Genomic DNA, 27,365 nt, shown 5'->3' on the forward strand with positions numbered 1-27,365 from the left:
GTCCCTGCCCTGCCTCTTCCTGCCCCTGCTTTCAGCCCCCCACCCTCACTGCATCCCTTCCCCCAAGGCCCTTCTCTTGAGTGATGTGGCCAGGGGAATTACTGGGGGGGCATGGTACCAGCAGCAGGGGTTGATCCTTCCTGCACTCACTGTGGTGGCAGGAAATGGAATAACCTTCATCCCAGCTCTCAACCATGTCACTCGGGGGAGCAGAGCGGGCTGGAGCGAGGGTGCTCCCCTTGCCGTTACCAGGGTAAAACAGAGCAACCTGGCTGGGAGATGGCAGAGAGGAGCAGGCTGGGGCTGGGTCGCTCTGCTTCTCATGGCTTCCACCACTACTGGTGAGTGTGGGAGCAGGCCTGGCACCTGCTGCTGGCACCAGCACCTCCCCCAATTAATCCTTCAGGTTGCCCCCCCAGTTTCCTCCCAAAGCATAGGGCCAATGGACGGCTCCGGTGCCACAGTCAGAGAACAGGAGGTATCAGAATCCATCAGTGCTAAAGGCCCCTCCAATGGCAAGGATACGATTAAATGAACTATACCCAGATAATCTTGGCACATTACCTGCACTTACACACTGCAGAGGAATGTGAAAATGTATTGGGAACTGAATGAAAGGAGTGACAAGACTGACTGCTATATGAGACCCATATAAGGGTGGCTGAGAGGAGTATTTTACAGAAGCTATTGTGTATATGTACTCAGGGCCAGATTAAGGGGGCGGGGCTAGCCGGGCAGCTGCCTGGGACACCAACCTATGGGGGGGTGCCTGATTGAAGTGGTAAAGGGCGCCGCGCACTATGGGGCAATGCCGCGCATGCGCCACGCACCCGCTGCCCGGGATGGCTCGGTCCGGCACTGTATGTACTGTGGTGATTTTCTTCATGACAAAGCCCAAATCATTTTTTTCTATTTTGTGGCACATTGTCTATATATATCTTAATACATAGGAATGGGTATTGCACGCTGGGGCAACATGACACAAAATATCAAGTAAAAGCTTTGGGGATAGTCTCGGTTATGGAAGATAATACATCTATGGACTGGAAAGCATCTGCTTGCCAAGATGTCACAGGCACATGAACACAAAGCAAACAAGGTAAAGAGGTTGGTCTGCTGTTTGCTTTATTGCATTGATTAGGATACCTTCTATTTATTCTGGTGAGGTTTTCCCCCCCTGGGTAATTGCTTAGCATACTGCAGTAGTACCATATAGATTGATTTATTTAGTTATAAACCATTCGCATGATCTCATACACCATTACACAGTACATTGAGGCTGTGTCTACACTACTTGTCGGAAAAGGCAATGCAAATGAAGCACTGATTAGCATTTTCTATTCCAATCCATTTTTGCGCAAGAGGTTTTTTTGCACAAAAACATGCAGGGTGGACGTGTCCGTTTTGCGCAAAAACCCCTTTTTGAGCAAGATCCTGGCATAAGGATATGTGCTTAAACTACTCTAAGTATAGAGGGGAGGCACCTCACCACCAGCTTTGGGTTCCATATTCTGAAAATGTGCACAAATCTGAGCTTTTGCTTAGGCCGACTGGCTTTCAGTTCTGTATTTGTATTGTACTTAGCACAAGATGGGTCCAGCATTGGGGCTGTTAGGAATAGATACACCCCAGTTCGCGCACACTAGATTAAAATAATGCAAAAAAGGGGGGAAAATCGCACCCACCATCTTGAGGAGCAGACGGAATTTGCCCTGCTAATGCGATCGTAACGCATCCTCCCTTGAAACTGGGGGGAGGCTTTACACAATACGGTCCCGTCCCCACGCTCCTCGGGGAGCCACGCTGGGCGGCAGGAGAGCAGCGCACCCAGGCCCGGCTCTGGGGAACCTGGCGGCGGCGGGGAGGAGCGGGAGGAGGAGTCAGGAGGCCCGTGTGACAAAGCCCAGTGCGCAGAGAGCTGGTGACCAGGAAGCAGAACAGCAGCTGGCTGCGGCTGGGGGCCGGGCGCGGGCTGCACCTGAACCCAGCTGTCCACACAGCCCTGCCCCCCTGCTCTGCGGCCCGCATGGGGGTGGGGAAGTGAGGCCTGCGCCTCGGCAGCGGCGCCCCGGAGCGGGTGGCACAGGCAGCGGGTCCCCGGTGCTGCCGGGCTGGCGCTAACGCCGCTGACGGGGAGAGACGGGCATGAGCCTGCCCAGCCCGGCGGCGGCTGCTGCTGCTGCTGCGAGCGGCCTGGCGCGGCGAGGAGACTGAGGCGGAGGAGGGCAATCGGGGACGATGGGGAACTGCCTGAAGTCCCCCACCTCGGATGACATCTCCCTGCTGCACGAATCCCAGTCGGACAGAGCCAGCTACGGAGACGGGACCGAGCCGGATCAGGAGCCGCCGCCGCCATATCAGGTACTGGAGAGAGGGGAGCGAGGCAGGCACCGAAGGGGCCGGGGGTGAAGGAGACAGACGCGCCCAGAGAGGGACAAACAGCCATGCACAGAGAGAGGGGGAGGTGGGATACAGGAAAGGGGAGAGGTACAGCAAGGCAGAGGGGGAGCGAGGAAAGAAGAGATGGGGAGAGAAGAAAAAAGGTGGGAAGGAGAGGAGCGCACGCACACACAAACACACACGCACACACAACCACAACTGTTTACTATTTTAATCCAGGGTAGGTGTCGCTTTTCCTTGGGGCTTCTGGTTTATTGAAAACACTGCCAAGTGAGCCTTTCACTTTTAAGTAACAGGAAGGCATTTTTGTTTTTTGAGGGGAGGATTGTTCCTCTCTCTTCCAATACTATGACTACACAACCGACAGTGAAAGTGGTTGGTTGGTTTGTTTGTTTGTTTGTTTGTTTGTTTGTTTTTCTATAAAAGCTTTGGTTGGCGGAACTAATGTGTGCCAGGTCTCAAGTTTGGCAACTGGCTAAATATACCTACACCCATGGATGACGTGAGACTTCTTTGTTTCTTTCAGTGTCACCTATTTTTGCCTTCCAACCAATTGGAAAGGAGATGAAACGTTTTCTCTTAAGATGTATTGTTTTTCGATGGGTTATAGACGAAGATTTTAATGAATTTATAAAGCGTAAGCATAAGTCTGCTGTGGAAACTATGCAAACAAGAAAAAGCAATACACACGCTAAATCAAAACTAGAAAGATTTTTTTTGTAACCCTGTTTTTAAAATTTTTTAAACAGCTCTGCACTAATATTTTTAGGTGGTGTTCTTATAATTTTTGGCTGAAAAAGAGGAGCCTCTAGGTTCTCAGCCTGGACAGCTTCCTTTGTTATCTTCATGTGGTGACATCACTGTCTGGCATTGCTCTTTTCTCATTATCCTCTTAAACCAGAGACTACGCAAACAAAAAACAATCTTTGACCATGTTTATTTACTCTTGCCTTTGCTTTCTTGATTTGTTTTAACCAGTAATTGATCCTTAATGAGTAACTATTTTTTAAGGCATTAAATCTTATTTCCTTCCAGGAATATGTATCAGACATAGGGAGCGTATTTTTTTCCATTGCTTCTCTCATCCCTACAACAATTAATGAATTTGCAGCTTCTTGAAAGATCACAAAGACAGAAAATACATAGCACTTGTTCTTCTTCATGAAAATGAACATTGATGTGAAATAGTGTGGTCAATAATAGCAAGTCTATAACCTTGACCTCCATTCAAGTGGTGATCAGAGAGACAGACAGATACAGGCATACACTGAACTTGTTGGTTGCACTTGCTATCACTGGGATCACCATTCCCCTATATGTCAAAATGTGTATTACCTGAAACAAGCCATCCAAAAGGAGTTGGTTATATAAGACTATAGTAAAAGTGGAAAAAATAATTGAAGGAATACGTTATTTAAACTGTTATATCTGCCCCTTTCTTAGGGGATGGTCTGGACAAAAAAACTTGTTGCATTTTCAAACCTGAAATAATAAGATATCTTCCTGAGAAATCTACCCAAGTGATTGAGACAGTAACCTTGAAGGGAGACGTCATAGCTCTTTAGTTAGTTAGATAGGAGTCATTCAGTAGTTGCAGAATAGGCATATAGTGAACAGAATTGCAGGAAACATTTAACTAGGTAAATCTGACATTTACAATACTGCATATGTTAAAGAATGAGATCTCTGAAAGGATTTTTTAATTGTTCAAGAAAAGGCATAAGTAACTCCAGTGGTATTACAAAGCAGGGAGTATTGCTGGTTACCTTTTATATGTACACAAAAGTGTCTAACCATTTTAGAATTAACTTCCTTATATGCAGAACTTTTCCTAAAGTCTCAATTAAAGCTACTTAACTCCAGTGAACTGAAACTTGTCACTGTCGGATCAAGTTAATTAAAGAACATACTACTCAAAACTAAGCTTACGTTATCTTTTCTAATTAGGAATGCAAGAATATTTGTTAAATCAAGATGTAATATAAACAAAGTTTGGCAGTCCATGCTATATGTTATACATTGCAAATGCCACATGTTTGTGATCTCCATACTGTTTTTTGTTTTTTAAAGACTGACAGTATTATGAAGACCTCTTCATCCCAAACAACAGCTCTTCTCCCTTCAGATCATCATTCCATCATCATCTTATTCCTGAACAGTTGCAAAAATCAATTTATTCTTTTATTAAATTTTGGAGACCACTACAGTAGCATCCCAGGGTCTGAACGAGACACTTAGGGAGAAAAGATGTGGAAAAATACAACCCCATTGAAAGTCAAAAAGAACTGTTTGTATTTAAGAAAACATAGGCCATGTCTGTAGTACAGAGAAGATCGAAGTTACAGCAGTTGATTTCTGGGGTTCCAATTATCAGGTCTAGTGAAGACATGCTAATTTGAACTGAGAGGGTGCTCCCATCAATGCCAGTAGTCTGCTTCTACAAGGAGTAAGGGAAGTTGAAGAGAGCGTGTGTTCCAGTCGACCTCCTCCGTGAAGTCGATTTAAGATACTTCTACTCCAGCTATGCAATTAACATAGCTGGAGTTGCTTAATTCGAACTAAGCCTACAGTATAGACCTAGCCTTAAGGTTGTTAGATTCTCAGAACTGAGGGATTTAAAAAAATCTGCTTTCCTTTTCAGCATATCTTCTCATCATTTGCTAGTATCACACTTGTGCTATATTTCAGACGCTTTCAGACACAAGAGGTAGAGTTAACTTCTAACAAAGGATTTCCACAAAGTTGAAAATTAAAGCACAAAAAGTTTCTCAGTATATATTATACTTACTGCAGTAAACAGAAATGCATCAGAACTTCCTGCAAAATCTTGGAATTCATATTTACTTCTAGAAAGCACATCTGAAATGCTTTTATGGAAGAATAATTTACAAAACTCACATTGAATAATGTAGTTCCAGATCTAGCCACAGATTCCTGTAATACTACACACTAGGGATGTAAGCAGCTAGTTGAGTTGACAACACGGCTACTCACATTCTGCTCCCCTTGTTGCCTCTGTATCAGATGCAGCAAGGGGAGGAAGCAGGAGTCAGTGTTATGTGGGACCTGGCTTAAAAGACCGTTCCTACAGCACTGTCTCTGTGGTGCCCCCTGGTTCCTCCCAGCGCCCTCTTTCCCCCGCTGCTTCCTGGGGGGGGGGGGGCAGGTGTGGCTGCTGCGAAGCAGCCCCTGCCTGTGGCGGGCCCAAGCTCCTGACGTATCAGATTGCCATCCTCTGACCTAGATACATCCATTACCTCGTACATGGTAGTTCAATCAAGTATTGCTGTCCCTCATGCTGGACCCCATCCTGATCCTAGGTCGGTACGTCCTTTTTGTCTGTGTTGAGTGTGGGTTGGTACCAAGATGTTTCCTAACAAGATGCTCTTTTACCATCCCTCTGAAATATGTTCATGTCCTGTGTCTAGTACCTTTTAGGTATGAGTGTTTCTGCAGCATCAGCCCTGTTCCTGCCAGGTTCTGTGAGCAGGGCCTGCTTCTTGCTCACAGCTTCACTTTGTTTTATATTAACAAAATTGACCGTTGTGGCCTAGGCCTCACTTTGGTTGATGACCTGTGATAGTATAGACAAAGCCAAATACTGGTTGTGGCAACAACATCTATGAGACTGTTGCATCAGCTGGGGATCACCTGCATTCAGTATACTCTTTCCATGCCCCCTCCTTTTCTAACATGAATCCTCCCACCCTCTAGGCTGGGGATGGCAAGTCAGGTCTGTGAAAGTCAAATTCCCAGCTCTCCTATTAGAGTAGCCATATGAGCAGGACAAGGTGCCAAGACTGAGGCATCGGTCCTTTGACTTTAAGAAGTTTAAAGTGTCCTAGAAAATTAATCTGAATAATTAAATGACTATTTATTGAAACTTTGCTTAACAGACCAGCCAAGCTGCTTTTGATGAGTCTTAGCAGTGCAACTTATGTGTATTGACTCACCCCACTATTGCTTTATATTAGTGTTCTTCCACGGTCTCCAGAAAGAGCAGTAATTAATGCTATTAAATATGTCAATCCAAATTAATCTCTGGTATGAGTGCAACTCCCAAAAAGTTATCTGAGCCAAATTCTTTGAAGCCTTACAATGAAGGTATGAGTTACATTGAGGCCAAAGTTATACTACTAGAAGTTATACTACATTACCACTTACAAACAAGTGTGAATGGTAAAGTAGTACAACTTATTCCAGTTTGGCAATGAGTGTGTGTGTAAACCTAATGTAATTTAGACACTAGGGATATAAGACTAGTCAATGATCCGATAAGCTTTTGCTTATCGGATAGTCGACAAGTTGCTTTCCCTGCCCCTTGCTGCTCCTATCAGAAGCAGCAGAAAGCGTGGGAGCAGGAGCTGGTGCTGGGCTCCTGCTGGCTCTTAATACATGTAAAAATCAGAAGCACAGTGTGGGGACCTGGTGTGAGCCGGGACAGCTGATTCCTGATTCACGCCGGGTCCACTGCTGCGCTCCAGCCTTTTTACATTTAAAGATGGTGCACAGTGGTGGGGGATCTGGTGCGATCCAGGAATCAGCTGTCCCAGTTCACAGAGGATCCCCCCTGCTGCTCTTCAGCCTTTTAAATGTATTAGGAGCCAGCAGTCGATTAGTTGACTAAATGAAATTTAACATCCCTATTACACACACTGCAGGGATATAAGAGGATAGTTGAGCATAAAAGAAGTGTTTACTGCTAGCAAGCCCATCTCCAATCAAAGCTGTCTCTAGCAAATGAAGTTCAGACTTAGTGTGTCTAGACTCTGAGGGTATGTCTACACTACCCCGCTAGTTCGAACTAGCGGGGTAATGTATGCATACCGCACTTGCTAATGAAGCCCGGGATTTGAATTTCCCGGGCTTCATTAGCATAAGCGGGGAGCCGCCATTTTTAAATCCCCGCTGCTTCGAACCCCGTGTAGCGCGGCTACACGGGGCTCGAACTAGGTAGTTCGGACTAGGGTCCTATTCCGAACTACCGGTACTCCTCGTGAAACGAGGTGTACCGGTAGTTTGGAATAGGCACCCTAGTCCGAACTACCTAGTTCGAGCCCCGTGTAGCCGCGCTACACGGGGTTCGAAGCAGCGGGGATTTAAAAATGGCGGCTCCCCGCTTATGCTAATGAAGCCCGGGAAATTCAAATCCCGGGCTTCATTAGCAAGTGCGGTATGCATACATTACCCCGCTAGTTCGAACTAGCGGGGTAGTGTAGACATACCCTAGGTTATTAAGACAAACAGAGATCAGTTCCAAATGGAGTGAGAGAGAAACAGAGTGGATGAGGAAGCTTAGAACTTGTAGGAGGATGGGCAATGGTAGAATGCGCTAGTGTTGTTCTTGCAAGGAAGTGAGCAACAGAATGTGATGATGTGAGCTACCTTGTATATCTTGTTTTGCATATTGAACATCTCCCGTGGCAACATTCTGTAACAATGACTGTCTGTTCTGCCCAGGGCCAATTATAAAGGCACAGGAAGTGCAATATTTTCAGATGTAATTTAGAGAGCTATATTTGAAAGTCTGTCATAGAATGATTCTTCATTGTTGGTTTTTTTTGTTTTTGTTTTGTTATAATGGCGTCAGTATGGTAAATTGTTCATGTATGCAAAATTTGGGATTTTGTGAGCATGAAGCACACTGGACTATCTTTTTTAATATCTGTATTTCAATTTGCTTGGAGAATAACTTCATTCAAAAATATAGTCACATAAGTTTATTTGACAAATAAACAATTTACTTTGAGATTTCTTCCATCTGGAGGGCCATATCTTGTGTTCTCCCAAAGTGGTAGTTTAGAGGATTGTGTTGCAATTGATCAAATATAATGCTTTGAGAGGTTTTTTAAAGTACAGGTTTTTTTTCTGGTGAATGCAGAGGCAGCAGAGGGGGAAGAGGGGAGGCTGCCGCTAAACAGCCTCTGCCCATGGAGGGCCAAGATGGCTCCAGCAGCAGCCCCTGTCTTCGTGGGATCCCAGTGTGGGTCCCAGATTATGGCTTTTACTACATTTAAACTGCAGAGCCACAGTGGGGGTAACTCCTGGACAGTGCGAGCCAGGACAGAGCATCTTCCCTTATCAACTAATCATGCAGTCAATACAAATTGTATCAACTACATGATTAGTCAGTTATCTGCCTCTTAACATCCCTAGGGCTCTGGCAGTGATTTAAAAGGCCCGGAGCTGCAGCCACTGCTGCTACTGCAATAGCAGTGGTGGCAGCTCAAAGCCCCAGGCCCCTTTAATTTGCTGGGCCTAAGGGTAACTGCACCCCCCTACCCCTTCCATCATCAGCCTTGTGCCCAGGAGTGACATAAATTTTACTGGCCTAGGTGGTAGTGTAAACATAATCCTGTGGTACTCGTTAGATTTTTAGCTTGGCGGAATGGCTGTTTGGTATCTTGTTAACTTTTTCTAGTTAACAAGATGGGAATGAGGGAGAAACATCTTAAATATCTACAAGGTAAAGGATATTAGATGGGATCATAAGGTAGGTAATCTTCTGGTATCAAACAATGGTGGAAGAATTCTTATAACACACTTTTAATGAATTATTGGTTGAATCCTATTATTGACTGTCTTCCAAATGAAAAAAAAAAGATTTTTTTAACTCCAGTCTCATTTAGTACAAGAAAGTCTCATTTAAAAGATGGCTTCCCATGCACAGCAGCTCCCATGGAGTCGACTGCCCTGCCCTGCGTGTAACCTTGTAACCACTGAAAATTTCACTGGTTACACGGTTACTTAATAAAATGCATTTTAACATTCCTAGTTGGCGCTGATTACTGTGCTCTACAAAGATTCAGATAGGTAGAATTTACCTTGAATAAGGAAGCTGATTACATGAGATTACTTGCTATTCTGTATAGCTTATCAAGTGCTCTGTTGCAGCATAATTAAATATGCATTAATTTGATCAGGACTCTCAATACTAACTCAAGTTTTTTCTAAAAATTTGAGTGGAAGAAGTAACAGTCTCATCACAGAACTACTTTGTGTGTCTCTCTTACTAGAAAAAAATCTAAAATGCAATGGTTGCATTTATTCAGATTTTTTTTTCTCCACAGTCCCTCCTTCCACAGAAGAGGGATAAAAGAGGGATAATTCTCTTCCATTCTGAATCATAAATGATAAGATTGCGAGACACCTTTTTTCTCTCCTATATTTTAAAATCAAAACCTAAAGGTAAGCAAAACATTGGGGATTTATACTATTTTACACTGGAAATCTAAATAAAAAGCAAGAAAAATTCCTCTTAAATAGATATGTGAAGAGATAATCCTCTGAAGGCAAACATTTTAATAAGAGAAGATTCAATAGAATAACTTCAGAGTTTTGCAGATTCAGAAAGGTAAGTATTTGTATGAACATCTGCCTAGTCAAAAAAAAAAAAAAGTGGAACAGCGGTCCCTCTGTCCAACAAGACAATAATTCCTGCTAAGGTCTAGTTATGGGATCATGTAGAGCAGGAGATCACTTTTTAAATTAAGTGTAATCCCAGATCTACCTCAAACCCAAATACCCTTGCCCCGCCTCCTTTGTGCCCCTTCTCCAAGGCCTGGCCTCTGCTCACTCCATCCTCCCTCCTTCTCCCATCCTCCCTCACTTTCACCAGGCTGGGGCAGAGGGTTGGGGCGCAGGCTCTGGTCTTGGATTAAGGGATTTGGAGTGTGAGAGGGGCCTCTGAGCTGAGCTTGGGGCAGGCAGTTGGGGTGTCAGAGGGAGTTCTAGGTGCAGGCTCTGGGAGGGTGTTTGGATGCAGGGGTGCTCAGGGTTAGGGCAGGGGCTAGGGGTGCAGGAAGGGGTTCATGACTGGGGTAGGGTTTCAGGATGTGGGCTCTGACTGGGCACTGCTGACCTCAGGTGGCTCCTGGGTGATGGTGCAGTGGGGCTAAGGCAGGCTTACCTCTGCCCTGGCCCTGCACCACTCCCTAAAGCAGCCAGCAAACTCCAACCCAAGTCGTGTTGTGCCCCCCACTCTGCTCTGTGGAGATAGGATACAGAGTGGGAGAAGGGGCACCTTGACATCAGCACCCCTCGTCTCCCTCCTCTTCCCTGCACAGCAAGCAGGAGGTTCCCCAGGAGAGGGGGAGAGGCAGCTCCACGGCAAAGGGCAGGAGATGCGCAGCATTAGGGGAAGGGGCAGCTGAAGTGCAGGCACTTGAGAGCCTTTTGGCCAAACCAGTCGGGACCACCTGTCAGAGGCGCCAAGATCTACCTGTAGATCCTGAGCTAGTGGTTGGTGATCACTCATGTAGAGGTGGGTTGGACTCTTGCATGAAAACAGAATACTACTGAGGAATAACAAAGTCTTCTGCTAAATTACTTTAAGGGAAAAAACTTTAAAAAACCCCAAATAGTTCTGCAGCACCTTAGAGACAAACAAAAACGTAGCGGGTGTCATGAGCTTTCATGGGCACAACCCACTTCATCAGATGATTAGTACAAATAAGTAGCAGAGAAAGAGAGGGGATGGGGAGGGAAAGAGAAGGAAAAAAAAAGTTAGGAAAAAAATAGTGTCAATTAGAGTGTCTGTGCTAAATGAGGCTAATAGAGTGGGCTGTAAGTACCTGGTGCTTAGCTTTTTATGTCATGAGGGTGTGGAATGTAGCAGCCTATCCAGATCAAGTCTTTGTTCAGACTTTGATTACAGGTGTCAAACTTGTAAATGAAACCAAGTTCTGCAGCTTCTCTCTCCAGCTGGTTTTTGAAATTGCTTTGTAATAGTATAATCACTTTTAGATCCTTTAATGAGTACCCAGGCAAGTTAAAATGTTCCCCAACAGGTTTCTGAGTGTTACCATTTTGAATATCTGATTTGTGTCCATTAATCCTTTGTTGTAGAGACTGTCCAGTTTGGCCAATACACATGGCTGAGGGGCATTCCTGGCACTTGATGGCATAGATCACATTGGTGGATGTGCAGTTGTATGAGCCTCTGTTGTGATGGCTTATGTGGTTAGGTCTAGGGATGTGAACAATTAGTTGACTATGCGATAAGCAAATGCTTATCAGATAGTTGACAGGCTAGTTGACTAGTCACTTCCCCCTCCCTCCTTGCTTCTTCTATCAGAAAGAGGCAGCAACAGGGGTGATGAGCAGAGGGTGCTTCAAAGCGGCAGCTGTGTGTGGAGCCCCCACTGACCCAGGCTCCATGCGGTGCTGCCACTTTGAAATGCTGCAGGGAGCATGGGGCCAAAGTGGCCCCTGCTGGCCCCGTGTTCCCCACAGTACTTTCACCTTTGAAGTGTAGTAACAGCCCTGGGGCTGTTGCTACTCTTCAAAGGCGGAAGCGCCCTTATCGACTAATCGAATAGTCAGTGAAAATTGCATCGACTATTTGATTAACCAAATAATCAAAATTTTACATTCCTAGTTAGGTCCTGTGGTGAAGTCGCTTGTATAGCTATGTGGACAGAGTTGGCACCGGAACGGATTGTAGGGGTGGGTTCCTGGGTGAGTATGATGGAGGTGTGCTGCGTGGTTGCTGGAAATAATTTGTTTGAGGTTAGGGGGGCTGTCTGTAGGCAAGGATTGGCCTTTCCCCCAAGGCCTGTGAGAATGAGGGATCATTTTCCAGGATAGGGTGTAGATTTATAGTGATGTGCTGGAGGGATTTAAGTTGGGGACTGTAGGTGTTCTGTTGTTTTCTTTGTTTGGCCTATCTTGAAGAAGCTGATGCCTGGGTATTCATCTGGCTCTGTCAGTCTGTTTTTTCACATCCCTGGGTGGGCATTTAAGTTTTTAAGAATGCCTGATAGAAATGCTGTAGGTGTTTGTCTCTATCTGGGGGATTGGAGCAAATCCGGTTGTATCTTAGGGCCTGACCAACTGTAAACAATTGGTTGGGAAATGTGTTGTGGATGGAAACTAATGTCATGTGGGTAAGGATAACAGTCAGTGGATTTCCAGTATAAGATGGTGGAAATGTGGTCATTGTTTAACAGTGCCGTAGTGTCAAAGAAGTGAATCTCTTATATAAACTTGTCCTGACTAAGGTTAATGGTTGGGTGAAAGTTATTGAAATCCCTGTGGAATTCTTCAAGGGTCTTTTTTAATTATAGACTAGCACAGCTACCCCTCTGAGACTTTTTAAGAGAAATTGTGGTGTACATACCAATTTGAAGGATGATCAGATTCTGGAGACCAAAACTTGCTTTACTGTTTTTTGTGGTCACCTTTTTTATATTTGATGCATCTTAAATGCATTTTTAGATATGCTTAAATGATCCTTCAGTGATGTTGTATGGAACACTGTGTCTGGAGAAGACATTTCTGTTTGAAGGCTTAGAATGTCAACAGGAAGAACAAGAAGCTTCTAGCTTCCACCAATTTTTACAGGAGAAATTGTTTTTAAAACTCTTGGTAAAGCAGCAGGAGAAGAGAACAAATTCCTCCTTTTGGCAAAGTATTTCATACCAATCCAAAAATATTTTCTAAATCTAGCCTTTCCTTTTGCATCTGTGCAGAAATTATAGAAAAGATTAGAGACAATAAAAATACAGTTCTAGCCAAAGCACCTTACAGAAGAAAGGTACAGGAGGAATTGTTTAAGTAAGATTCTGACATTTAAGTGGATAATTTATATCAGATCAATCCATTTAAAACTACCAGAGAAGAAGCAAACTGCTAATATAATTTAACGTTTCAGTGTTTGTTACACTTTAAGACCAATGGAGAAATCCTGGCTTCATTTAAATAAATTGGAGTTTTGCCACTGAATCCAATGGGGCCAGGATTTCCTTCCCAGCTATTTATTGTTAACAAGACTTACTTTACTAAACCATTTTATGACTTAAGAGTGGGAAAAAAGTCAGTCTTTAAAAGCCTGGTAATACGTTCATAATAAGCGTATTTTGACAAGCATAAATATTACATAGGCAAAACATTAGAAGAATGTTGTGAAATCAAGCACTCAAAAGTTAGAAAATACGAAAATTAAAGTTACCTGTGCAATCTTGTGTGTAAATATGTGTGTGTTCTGATATAGTTTTCAATTATCACAATACTTTCAGAAACTATTTACTGTAGAACAACAAAAAGTCCTGTGTTTCACTCTTTTCTTATGCCTGTATATTTATACCTGCCTCTGGAATTTCCACTACGTGCATCTGATGAAGTGGGTCTTTGCCCACGAAAGCTTATGCTCCAATAAATCTGTTAGTCTATAAGGTGCTACAGGACTTCTCGTTGTTCTTGCAGATTCAGACTAACATGGCTACCCCTCTGATACTATTTACTGTAGAAACTGTTTATAGTGAAGGGGACTACAAATAGAAAAAGAATGGTATTGATAACTAATAAACTCACAAGCCAAATAGAAACACTTGGTATTTAGTGATTTCCTTTAATTACTTGCTTTAATATATTGCGGTATCCTTGTTCAAATACCAGAACAAAACTAACATTCCCACCATCACAATTTTCATTTCAGAATCCAAGTTACAAATTTGCATTTATTCAGAATTTAAGGGATTTAAAAAAAAAAAAAAAAAAAAAAAAAAGAAAACCACTGTTAAAACTTACAGGATATTGTTAAGTTTGATTTATCTGGTGGTAAATGATATTCTGTTCTCATTGTTTATTCATTTATTTCACTCCTTTTGTACTGGAAGAAAATCATATATCAAACTACCATTAGCATGTAGTCTTACAATAGCACAAACTCTCTTTTAATAAAGAGGAAGCTGCATTTAACTAAAATCTTGATCCTAGAACTCAGCTTTCATCACTGGTATCAATGCTCCTAATAAGAAAAATGTTACAGGGCCCTGTTGGTTTATACTGTTCTAAGAAATTGAGCACATGGATATCTATTTGTGACATTCAAAACAGACATTCAATAATTGTCTCGGAAAAAAAATATTGTAATATATATAAGAAGTTATTGCTAATAATGGCACAGAAAAATGAAACAACTTTTAATTGACTTACTAAACCATACTGGTACTGTTTCACTAGTGTGCTAATGATAAACTACTTTCTTATTTTTATGAATACTCTCCATAACATTACAGAAGTTCCCTGTGGTCCAGAGATAAAGTTAAATACTACTATAAAGCTTCCAGCAGTTTCATTGGAAGCAGTTTTTACCTGACACTAAAAGTGGAATGGGAGACAGTGTGGTAATAAGAAAGCAACACTGAGAAACTAAAGTGACTAACAATGGGGGGTGGGGACTGGTAAAAGGAAGATAGAACCATATCTTGTAATTGTTACATTGTCCTCTCTATGTTCTGGTTTGTAGTCATCCTTTGTGTGTCATGACTGTAGAGCAGGGCTGGGCAAAACATGGCCTAGGGGCTGGATCCAGGTCGCGGACCACCCTGCTGGCACCGTCAGGCACACACAGCTGCTGCGTTTAACACAGACCCTGTGTTTCTCTGCTCTGCAGGGAGGGGGATCTTCGCGCCCCCAGTGCAATCCTTAGCTCCTATTGGCCAGAAACAACCAGCTCATAAGAACTGACCTCAGTCAATCTCTCAGCTCTGATTGGCTGGAAACTGCCAGCCAATCAGAGCTGAGAGATTGGTCTGCGAGACTGGGGCAAACAGAGTTGAGAGCCACGTGGAGGAAGCAGCCTGTATTTTCAGTGGGCTGGGGCTGCTGGGCAGGAGACAATTAGTTAAACTCCTCCCAGCAGGCGCCTGCCTCTGGCATCCCAACTCCCTTCCCCCAGATCACCATCCAAACTTTCTGCACCCCCTACCCCTGGTGACAACTCCCTCCCAGAACCTGTATCATCTCCTACAACACCCCTCCCCCACGCCAGAATCCTCTCCTGCACCCACACTCCCTCCCTGACCCTATACCCCAACCCCCGACCCAGGTCACAACCCCCTCCTCCACCCAAACACCCTCTGAGACCTCACACCATCTCCTGCATCCCAGGCCCTCTGCACCCTACTCAGGCCTAGACCCTGCCCCCCCTCTACAGAAAAGTGCAGCCCTTGTCCACTTTCCAAAATCTTGGAGAGGCCCCCCCCTCCAAAAATTATTGCCCACCTCTGTTGTAGAGGGTAGGGAGCTGTGCATCCTCTCCTTCCAGTTGGTTGGTAAAACAGCATCCTATGGCTCTGTATCATTTGTGACTACTTAACTTCTCTGTGACACAGTTTTTTCCATCTGTAAAATGGGAATGCTAGAGCTTACCTACTTTACATGGGTGAAGAACAAAGCAGCTTTAATTCAATCTATAATGAAAATTAGATAATAAAAAAAGGGATCCTTTCATTGTGGGATCAATTTAAGCAAATTGTCTTACATTTTGAAGGATTTGCAGAAACAGATACAGCTGTTATGTAACAATTACCGGTAACCTATTGAACATTACATAATTAAAAAAGAGGTTACTTTGTAAAGAAATCCTAGTGAGCTTTGTTGATTTGTATATGACTCTTGCATCTCTCTGCCGTCAACCTCCCAATAAGGAGTTGAATACTTAAATTGAGTCTGATTCAGCTCAGAAAAAGGGAGAAATGTTCTCCAACTTAAGGCAAATAACATTTCATCCTTCTCAGTCAAGTTCAGTTTCCTTCTTGTGGCCAAATTCTTTTTGTTTTGTTTAGTGGGTGGCTATCTCATTTCAGCTCCTGGAACAAGCAAGGCTACATATTACAGATGGCCTAGATTTAGAAGTTTCAGGGGAAAGTACAATTAACTCTCCACACAATCTCTCATGAAGTTATTGTGCTAAACTATTCATTTAGTCTAGTGTAAATTGGTAAGCTGTGCATTAGAAATAAATCTAGTTATTTGCTTGGTTTTTGTTTTTTCCTTTCTATTATGTATTCATGAATTTCTGTGTGTGTTTGGTGTTGTCTGACCACAGTGAAAATACAGTTGCAGTTCTTGAAGTCTTAATGTCATAGAAGTTACATTTTTATCATTTTTCCAGTTCTGTATCTAATTTTTATATATAATACACCATAGCTGTAGTGAAAAAATCACTTTTCAGTGAGTGATACAGATCTAATGCATTCATATTCCCAGGATCTATGCTATCGACTGTGACTGTCAACTGTACCTGGTACCTGTAAGATCTTCTCTCTCCCCTCCTCTCCAGGCAGGTCACAGAAAACTTACGTAAAAATCACGTCTTGCTGTTAGTTCCTCTAAAAGCTCTGTAAATGGTACTGTGGTATTTTTTACTGAAAGTCAAAAGCATATCACCTAGAAGTGGTGGAAAATGGTACCAAGAAGTACCATGTTGCTCCTCATAGTATATCAAAGAATATACTAGGAGTTGAAGGAAGGAAGGGGAAAGACAGTTCATTCCCCTGCCAATGCAAGAATCGTTCTTTCCAATATATTCTTCAGGAGTTTGTCTAGCTTACTTTTAAGTTATTCAGGTAAGGAGGGGCTTCTTCAGCTTTCCTGGGAAGACTGCCCACGTTTTCTAAGAAATTGCCCCACACTAGTCACCCTCAATGGTCCCTATCTTGGGCCTTATCTACACTAGGGACTTACCCTGAGCAAAGCCTTCAGTTGCCAGTAATCAACATAGCTACATGAGTGCAGACTCTCAACGGTGAGTAGGATGCACCATTGTAAGCTGCAGTTTGTATTGGTTCATCTTTCCTTCATTTCAAATGGGTGCGGTACACCAGTGCAAACAGTGGCTTTGTCTGGCTATGCAAGGGGGGAAATCCTGATCCCACTGAAATCAATGGGAAAACTCACTGACTTCATGAGGGCCAGGATTTTAACATATGGGCTTGCAGTAGATGCAAAGCAAATGTCCAGTGTAAACAAGGCCTCAGTTTCATCCCTTTTTTTCTCCTACCCACAGTCCTTTTGTAAAAGAGAAACATGATAAGATATCTGATCTGATTAGATTTACATCAACAGAGCAGCCTGGATCTTTAATAAACTATCTAACCGTCCATAAGTATTTTTTTCTGTTTGTAAATTTAGGAGGAAACTGCAGAGGCTTTCACAGCTTGCTTGCGTTGTACAGCAGACTGTGATATCCCATGGGCCATTCAAGATTACAGTAACATCATTCATTTGCATTGTGGGGTGTTGCTGTGCCTCTTACCCTCACACAGGATTGCCAGTTATAACTCTGGATTGTTTCCAAAGTCTAAATGTGTTTGGCAAGCTTTCTCAATACCATTAAGAGTTTGATTACCTTTGTTCGTATGTGGGGGATCGCCTGTGTTTTTTGCAGAGCTTTTGAATGTAAAGCTTTTTGTTCTGTGAAATGTTTTGCTTTTGCTGGAACTTCTACCATTATATAATATTTTTTTAAATTGCCACGCATGCACTTTCATTTAAATTGCACTATTATATTTTAATGGTTCTTTGCTATAGTTTAGTGTTCTTCAGTGGGCTTCACCAGTTTCCTCTCTTGATGTCTGTTATTTAATATGAGTTGCAGGATTCTGTGTGTGGCCCATAAGACATTTTGTTTACAGATATCCATGTGCAGCATTGCTAGATTCTGCTGGTTTCCATATACATAGTTTTCTCCCTACTGGTTTTACTAAAGTGACACACACAAAAAAAGCAAGAGTATGTGAAGTAAGACGCATGCTCACTGCTTGCAACTTTGACTGCGAAAGCTATGTGCTCACTATACATCCAATCAAAACACTGCTCCAATTCATTTGGCACATCCACGCAAATTCTAGGTACATAAGCGCATTTAGCAAAACTACCCTATCTCGGGAGGCCGTCTTGTTTACAACAATCTTGCAGCTCACTGAGATGAAGGAGGACCACACATGGGGCCCGCACACTAGCCTAAGCTGGCCATCTCCACTCTAAATACAAAGTTTAGGGACTTCTTCCAGGAAGAAAACCTTGCTTCCATCTTAAATGTTACTATGAATAACAATAACTAGTTTATTGTACAGCCCCACATTTCTTGTTAGTTCATCTTAACTAATATTTTATTTCTTTATCCTTTGTTAATTCATAATTACTGAGACTGAATATTGGCTCGTAGCAAATTCCCCTTTGTCTGTGGCCTTTTCAGATGTATGGTCAGTGTGACGGGGCGCACCCGCCCTGCACGGAGGGGCGGCCCCAGGACACACTGTGCAGCTGGCAGCCGGGGATTGTCCGGCATTGTCCGGGCTGTTCGTCCGCCGCGCTGCCAGCGCCGTCAGAAGATATGGCGCCCGATGCCGGCAGGGAGCCGCGGAGACGTCAGGTGCATGGCCGCGGCAACGCCAAGCCAGGCGGCCGTGAGGGGCGGGGCTTCCGGGATCAGTCGGGGTCATGGCCCCGGCGCGGTTTTTAAAATGGCTCCAGCGCTTGAGAAGGGAGGCGAGCAAGGAAGCCTCCTGCGCAGGTACAAGAGACTGCGAAGTGGGTTTACGGACCAAGACCCCCCCCCCCCGATCCGGCGACTACCCTTTCATCCGGCCTCCGGTCTTGGGGTAAGGAAGTCGGACGTGGGGTAAGCATCGGACGCGGGGTAACTCCGATAGAGGCGGGGAAGGAAGCGGCCCAGGGCAGAGCCTGGATTGGCTGGTGGGCTGGCGAGTTACAGTTCCGAACCCCGTCAGCCGGGTCGGGTCTCATTCGATCCAAACCCTTAGGGCCCTAGGCTGGGGCCCGTGAGTGGGGGTGGGCCCGGGCCCCCCTTCCCCTCCCCTTTCACCCGGGAGTCGGAAAACGAAGAAGGGTGCAGCCGGGGAAAAATTTACGGGATTATTTACTAACTTGTGGGAGTGATGCACTGAGGGTGTCACAGTCAGGTTTCATCAATACTTGGATTGGAAACCTACAAGTAAAGCCCAGATGCTACAGCTAATTGTGGTGGTGATGCCATGATGCTTCCTTGCTAGTTGGTGTTAACTAAAATGCAGAGAACTGGGGCACTGCATAGTGCGGAGCGTTGTCTTCTGATTGAAACATAAAATTGAGGTCACGCTTACTCAATGTCACTGAAATTCCTTTGGTTCTTTTCACAAGATGTACAGGCCAAATTCCAGCTTGAGTATAGTAATTATATGCTGCCCAACTAAAATACTCCTGTCCTTTACAATTAGAACAGTTATTCTGCTGTCTCCTTTTAAAAATTAAACAAAAAATTAAGTGGCAGCTGCAGAATGACAACTGTTTTCCAGGGCAGACATGGTTGCATTAAGATGGTATTATAAATATCTTCACAGACTAGCAAAACGTAAGTTGCTTCATTGGGTGTCACGGGCCAAATCTTGGTCCTGTCATACAACCCCTTTGTGCTGCTGCAGCAGTGTAGAGAGGTTGGTACAGCCAAGGATTTTCTTAGGATACAGCTACGCTACCTGCATTATAGCGCTGCAGGCACAAAGCCCCCCCAACTCAAAATGGTTTCTTCCTTCTCTTTACCACAGTGCTGCTACGCAAGCATGTGGATTGCATAAACAAACCTGTTCCTTTTGTTTAACTAAAATCTTTTTTATAAATCAGTGTAGTTAAACTAGTCTTCTCAGTGGACTGGTGCCAATGTAAGTGCCCACAGAGATTTGGAGTGGTTAATTACATTGATTTTAAAAACAGATTTTAATTAAATCAGAACAACCTCTTTGCGTGGACATGGTCTGAGTTAAAAATGATGAACACTGCTGTCAGGAACTTTGCTGACACCATTGCTGTCAGTATCACTCCCTCTTTCCCCCCTCCCTGCAATAGAACCTTTCAGGAAGGTTCCTAAACTCATGTGTAACTTTAACTTTAAGTCTATTTCTCAAACACTAGAAGCAGGCCAAGAATTTAAAAAACATATTTTGATAGTTATGCATGTGCTTTAGAACTTTCCTGAATAAAGGCAAATGAGAATATTAAACCATGTTGAACATCTATTGTTAATTTTTGTTTTTTAGACACTAGGGCTACGTCTACACTGGCATCCTTTTCCGGAAAAGGGATGCTAATGTAGCACATCGGAATAGCAAAATCCGCAGGGGATTTAAATATCCCCCGCGGTATTTGCATTAACATGGCTGCCGCTTTTTTCCGGCTTGGAGATAAGCCGGAGAAAAGCGCCAGTCTAGACGTGATTCTCCGGAAAATAAGCCCTTATTCAAGTAGGAATAAGAGATCCTCCGGAAAAGGGCTTATTTTCCGGAGAATCACGTCTAGACTGGCGTTTTTCTCCGGCTTATCTCCAAGCCGGAAAAAAGCGGCAGCCATGTTAATGCAAATATTGCGGGGGATATTTAAATCCCCCACGGATTTTGCTATTCCGATGTGCTAATTAGCATCCCTTTTCCGGAAGGGATGCCAGTGTAGACACAGCCTAGCAGTTTATCCTGCTAAGTTTGAAATGTATAACTATTTTAGATGACAATATTTATATTTTATAGATTTTGATTTCAAGCACCAAATTTGGAACTTGTGATTGCTTACCAGAAGTGCCAGGGCAGGAAGAAACAAAGTAGCTAACCCTGTTTACTATATATACAGTAGACTTCTGATAATCTGGAACCTATGGGACCTAGGTGGTGCTGGATTATCAAATATGCCGGACTATCAGGAGGTACTATAATATAGTTATATATATATATACACACACACACTGGTATACATTATATACTATATATAAAGTGTTCTTAACCGTTTTTATTGTACATACTGTATACAGTATACTGTAATGTTTTAGTTTTTTTAAGCCTTTTTTACCCTTTTTGCTCAGTTCAGCTGCTGCTGCTGTTACCTTGTGACTCATTTTTTGCTGAAGCTCACTCACTAGGCTCTTGCCATTTTGATGCCGGACTATCAGGAGTGCCGGACTATTGGAGTTTTACTGTATCTACATTTTGTTTTATGTTCACTGCCTGGAGAAAAAAGGTGTAGCTATAGACTTTTGCAAAGTTGGTGTCAATTTGGGTTAAAACCAAAAACTCTTTCAATAAAATCCAAACCAGAGAAGGTGATTTGTGTTCAAAAATTATCTTTAGTGAATTCTCTATTTTTGTTGTTCCTCCCCTGGCTCAACATCAGATTAAATTGGGCAGCCACAGTTCTAACTATATTGAAAAGGGAAGCTGGAAATGCTTAGGCTATGTCTATACTGCAAGGCTTTTCTGCAAGAGGAAATACAAATGGAGCGCTTATTTGCATATGTTGTGCTTGCATTTGCATTTCCTCTTCAGATCCTTTTTGCGCAGAAAAGGGCTATATAGACAAGAGCAAGAGCCGGTCATCCTGAAAAAATGCAGAAGAACAGCTCTTTTGCAAAAGGGTGTTTTTGCACAAAAAGGAGCCGTCTACACAGCTCTTTTTTGTGCAAAAACCTCTTGCGCAAAAGGAACCTGAAGAGGAAATGCAAATGCGAGCATGACATATGCAAATGAGTGCTCCATCTGCATTTTCTCTTGTGGAAAAGCCTTACAGTAAAGACGTAGCCTAAGTGAAAGAATCGGTGACTGGATGCTACACAGTAAGATTAATTAAAATCTAAAGAAGTCTAGTGCCACTGTGAAGTTACTGAATGCCTGAATAATAAAGATAAATATTTCCATTATAAAAAATTCATATTCAAGGAAGGAGGTTTTCTTTCTTTTCCTTACCACTATTTTCGAGCTTGTTTAAATAGTGAAGTTTCCCAGCATGATTATATTACCGTGTTTATATTGGCATAACTCCTGGTGGACACTTTTATCTTTGAATAAGAGAGCCAAAAACTGAACTGGAAAAAGGCACCGTTATTCTGGAATAAGAGTGTCCACATGGGCAGGAATATTGGTATAACTATTGTCAGCGCTGTTTCCCACTCTGGCACTCCCAAGTGCAGAAGGTGGGGGCCTGCAAGAGAGCTTCAAAACCTTGCCTCTACAGGCACTGGTTACAAAAACGTCCCCTCAGAATCACAATACACAGATTTTGGGGAACCACTGCCACCATCAAGTGATTTTTCTATCCCTAAAAACCAAGGGTGAACACTTAAAACCACCCACAGGGTACCCCAAACTCCTTTGCCCCAAAAGAGTTTGAAAAGAGAAAAACAAGCTGCAGTGTCTGGTAGCTGACCCCTCAACCAGAGGCATGCAGATTCACACAGACAGATCTTCCAGCACACAAGAATCAAATCATCACCTTAAAAAAAGAGATTTTTTTAATCACAAAACAAAAGATAAATTTGATGAAGCATACTTGGTTGCTAGATGTTACCGAGCAACTAAGGAAAGCAAATTAAAACAGAGAAAAGTCTCTGGAAACAAAGCTTAGATGGTTAAGGGGGAGAGGAGGCATAGATTCACACAGAGCAGTTCAAACCAAACCACAAAATAAAGAGAAAATACCCTGAATGTGACTAGATCCACTTTTTTCCCCCTTTTATTTTACTTTCAATCTCCTCTTCGTTCAGTCCACTCTCATGTTCTGAATTCCTTGGAGGCATGGTAGTCCTTAGGGTTGCCAGGTGTCTGGTATTGACCCAGACAATTTGGTATTTTTGCCTCCTGTCCAGTAAAAAAAATTCAGAAAATACTGGACACCTAAAATGTCCGGTATTTTCTGTTTTTCCCCCCTGCCAGGAGGTGAAAATACCGGACACCTGGCAACCCTACAACATACTCGGAAACTGGGCCCAGACCCCAGCCTCCCTTCCCCTGGGCCCCCGACACTCCCCACCCTCAGCTCCCCACCCCCGGACCTCTTGCTTATCTGGTTCCGCAGGGAAGCTGTGTTCTGGCTTGATCAAAAAACAAAATGGCCACCAGCAAAAAGCCTAAAGACCAAGGGGAAGCAATGCCTTCCCTGGTCTTAGTGCTCAACCGCTCCCCTGTTCCTATCCCTATTCTGACTCTGCACGTACTGAAAGGGGCCATGCTGTTTTAATGTTGGTTTTTTTAATAATTTTTTTTTTTTTGCTCAACAACTTTGGTCCCTCCTCCCCTCCTTTCCCCCCCCAACAGAATTTTTTCCCCTGTTTTGTTTTGTTTTGTTTTTTGGGGTGGGAGGGTATTTGGTATTTTTGGTTAACCATCTGGCAACCCTAGTAGTCCTGCCTGGGGTTAAATCATTCTGTCGCTCTCAACTCCTGGTTTTTCTTTCCCACACAAAGAAAGAAGGCAAGGAATTTATATCCAATTCAGATTTCATCCCTCTATCTCGATTGGTTCTCCCAGCCCCCAGCCAAACCTTTGCTAGCTACCTGAATTTAACCCCTTAGTTACCAGTTGGTGGTCAGCACTCCTGTCCATTACAACTATACAGGCAGTCCCTGGGTTACGTACAAGATAGGGACTGTAGGTTTGTTCTTAAGTTGAATTTGTATGTTAGTCGGAACTGGTACATATTGTAGGGGAAACTCTAGCCAAACATTTCTCCAGAGCTCAGTTTTATTCTCTCACACCTCACTTCCCTCAGTCCTTTATTCTCAAGCTGAGGTGACTGCTGAGAAAAGCCACTCCTCATCTCCCTGATCTGCTGAGGGGGGCGCTAGCTTCGCGTCTCCCTGGTCTGCTGGGGGGAAGCAGCTAGTGCAGGGTTCCCTCACCCCGTTTGTAAGTAGGGATCCAATGTAAGTCGGATCCATGTAACCCGGGGACTGCCTGTAGTGACATAATTATGCTGGGAAATGTCATCATTTAGACAAGCCCACTGATGAAATTCTCTACTTTTTTATTTATCTGTAACTGGAGTGGGGATTGTGTTCTGGGGCCTTATTTTAGTGGAGTGCTGAGCTTTGTGGCTTCATGTATCTTTTTCATAGTGAAACAAGCACAGGTACCTCCAAGATTACTGTCCAGAGCTTTCCATCTATGGCTCACCTAACTGCCACTGCAACGTCCTTAGCCATGATCATTTATGGACTAATACATGGATTAAAAACTTGGTTTTGTGACAGACAAGGTTGAAGCAGAACATGCTCCTTCCATTCAAAATGATTTAGCTCTGTTGTGGTGTAAGATAAACTGTGACATAACGTGAAAAATTCCCATATGTATGTGTGAGCTAGCATGATGGTAGAAATCTTCAAGGTTTGCAGATGTTCATGGATGGATGTTTCAGATTAGAATAGGTTTCTGTGTTCAGATCATTTTCCCCATATACATAAAAATGGCCTCTCTGTGTTCACTTTCTTTCTATTAAATTGTTGCCCTTCCTCTACCTCAGATTTAGTAACAATATAAGCCCTGATTCATCAAAGCATGTAAGAATCTGCTCAAGTCCTGTTGAAGGCAGAGGAACTTAAACACATGTATTTTTAGTTGTGTTTACTAAAACACAACTGTTTTGACACCATTTGGTCACACCAATAAGCTCACGTAGGCTATGTCTACACTGCAGCCTCAAAAAAGGAGGTATACAGGAGCTTGCTTGTTTTTGCGCGAAAACCTCTTCCGCACAAAGCATCGGCAGAGAATATGCAAGTAATAGTGCGACAGATGCTAATGAGCGCTTCATTTGCATTGTCTCTGCCGACAAAAGGCTGCAGTGTAGACATAGCCTAAGAAATGGAGACTGATGTGTAGATTCAGAAAGTTCCTGGTGCGACATGATGATTTATCCAGCCTTGAAGTAGTAACTGGAGACATTAACCAAATCTAGGACCCCCTGTTCTAGGCACTGTACAGATTAGCAGTGTAAAATCCCGTTTAATTGACTAACCAGTTAAACAGTGTTTAACACAGGGGTAGGCAATAATTTTTGAAGGCAAGCCACTTCAAAAAATTTTGAAGTTGTTTTGGGCCTCGGACGGAAGGGGCAGGGCTTTTAAATAGCAGGAATTGAAAGGACTCACGCCTCCCCAGCGGCTCCTAGGCAACATATTGGGGGGGCAGGAGCTGTGAGCCCTTTCAACTGCTATTTAAAGGGATTGTGCCTTAGCAGCCACCTAGAAGGCGCGAGCCCTTTAAATAGAAGCAGTTGAAAGGGCTCATGCCTCCCTGGCTCCCAGGCAACGCATTAGGGTGCAGGGACTGCACGTGGGCCAGACGAGAGAGCTTGGCAGTCCGGATCCGACCCCCTCACAGGCTCTTGCCCAGTCATGGTTTAACTGATTAAAGAGGGTAAGGGGGGCATTCCAGCCCGTCTGGAGCAGCCCTCCCAGCTGCCGCTGGGTTGGAACACCTCTTCCTACTAGCTTCCCTTGTGCCCACAGGCAGGGGCTATTCCAGCCCGGCCTAAGTAGTCCCTGCCTGCTCCCTCGCTGCTGGCAGAGTCTGCACCAGCTGAATAGGCCAGGACCCGTTAAGGATGAGGGTTACCAGTTAACCAGTTAAACCTTCACATCTCTAATACAGACATAAAGTAACAGATCCTCCCTATAATAAAAAGAGAATGGCTGGTTTCTTCATTAAAAGGTTGTATTACATTTACTGTTAGACTAATAGTGGTGGTGGGGTTTGTAGTACATGCATAGATTTTATTGTTAGATTTCTTGTGTTGGAAAAGAGAGGATGATCGCCACATGAAAATACTAACAGTCTTACCATTAAAGAGCAGACTTCATTTAAATAACATTCTTCCTATATTCCATGTAATGATTTGCAAGCCCTAAAAAACAGGGTCTGAGGATAAGCTTTCACACTAGAGAAGCTGGATAGTGCTACTGAAATTTGTATTGTCTATAGAGGGATAAATTGTTCCACTTTGTGGAATTTACTTAACTTCAGTTAAGTGGCTGTATCGTGTACTGCTACGTGGACTTACTTTGGGTTGTTTTGGCATGTAGAATGAGTTACATGCATGGTGAGTCTTGACCCAAAGTTAATTCCACGATGTCATTTTTTCACGTAAAAGTATCAAGCCTGAATCTGCTCTCATTGAAAATAGTATAAATTGGAAGTAATTGCACTAAAGTCAGTGGAGTTACATTGGTGTAAATCAGTATAAATTAAATCAGAACCAGACCCTTTGTTTGTAAAGAAATACCACAGACTTAGAACATTTTGGTAAGACAGACATAAATTTTTAAACAGCTTCAGTGGTGGATGACTTGTCAAAGTCTTGTTCTGCGAGATTAAATTGTACCTACTTTGACCTGATCGTGCATCATTTGCATGTTTGCTTCATATAAATCTGTAGCATGAAGACATGCATTCTGGTAGCAGACACTGGACAGTCTATAGACATTAAGGGTATGTCTACACTACCCCGCTAGTTCGAACTAGCGGGGTAATGTATGCATACCGAACGTGCAAATGAAGCCCGGGATTTGAATTTCCCGGGCTTTATTTACATAAGCGGGGAGCCGCCATTTTTAAATCCCCGCTGGTTCGAACCCCATGTAGTGTGGCTACACGGGGCTCGAACTAGGTAGTTCGGACTAGGTTCCTATTCCGAACTACCGGTACACCTCGTGGACCGCGCTACACGGGGTTCGAACCAGCGGGGATTTAAAAATGGCGGCTCCCCGCTTATGCAAATAAAGCCCGGGAAATTCAAATCCCGGGCTTCATTTGCACGTTCGGTATGCATACATTACCCTGCTAGTTCGAACTAGGGGGGTAGTGTAGACATACCCTAAAGCTTTTTAACAAATGGAAGAAAATACCTTCTGGAAGCATTTTACTTGTGAGTTTATTGTGCCTTTGTTTGTTGTACCTCTCCTTCCTGAGTACAAACCTCTCTTGTGTTAGAAGTGGTTTGATAGTTGAATGAGATCACTTGTGGATTCATGCCCTTGCATGGCAAATGTAGAGTCACTTATGAGGGAACAAGCTTTATGTGAATGAAGTTACAAATACTGCTTATGTGTCCATTGCATTTATTATAGTGAAGGGAGGAAGCATATAACTTTCAGTATCTTTCAGTGTATATTTTTTCTGCCTTGTTTTCAGATCTCACATTGCCTAAGTTTTGCCCAGTTGCTTAACAACTTTACCCACAACCACTGTGTTGTATGCATAGAACACCCTCGCCGCAACACAAACAAAACAATCAGATCTATAAAATCACTACTATATCCTCCTTCAGATCCATCCTTATTACTCACTTCTACCAGAATGCTAGAGAAAGCTGTAAGCTGATAGTAGCTAGGAAGGTAGTGAGCTGACACTATTGATATTGACTAG

General features: G+C 43.4%; 1 protein-coding gene across 1 annotated transcript in view; it reads left to right on the top strand.

Moving 5' to 3' along the window:
- The first annotated feature begins 1,902 nt into the window (after nucleotides 1-1,902).
- RNF11 (ring finger protein 11) overlaps nucleotides 1,903-27,365 on the top strand; it is a 61,471-nt gene continuing 36,008 nt past the window's right edge. The window contains exon 1 of the mRNA XM_006126424.5: nucleotides 1,903-2,361. Coding sequence (XP_006126486.1) covers nucleotides 2,239-2,361 — 123 coding nt within the window. The 5' untranslated portion in view covers nucleotides 1,903-2,238. The remainder of the gene's footprint in view (nucleotides 2,362-27,365) is intronic.

This window comes from Pelodiscus sinensis, chromosome 9, assembly GCF_052426305.1.
Source record: "Pelodiscus sinensis isolate ZL-2025 chromosome 9, ASM5242630v1, whole genome shotgun sequence".
In the NCBI taxonomy this organism is placed as follows: Eukaryota; Metazoa; Chordata; order Testudines; family Trionychidae; genus Pelodiscus; species Pelodiscus sinensis.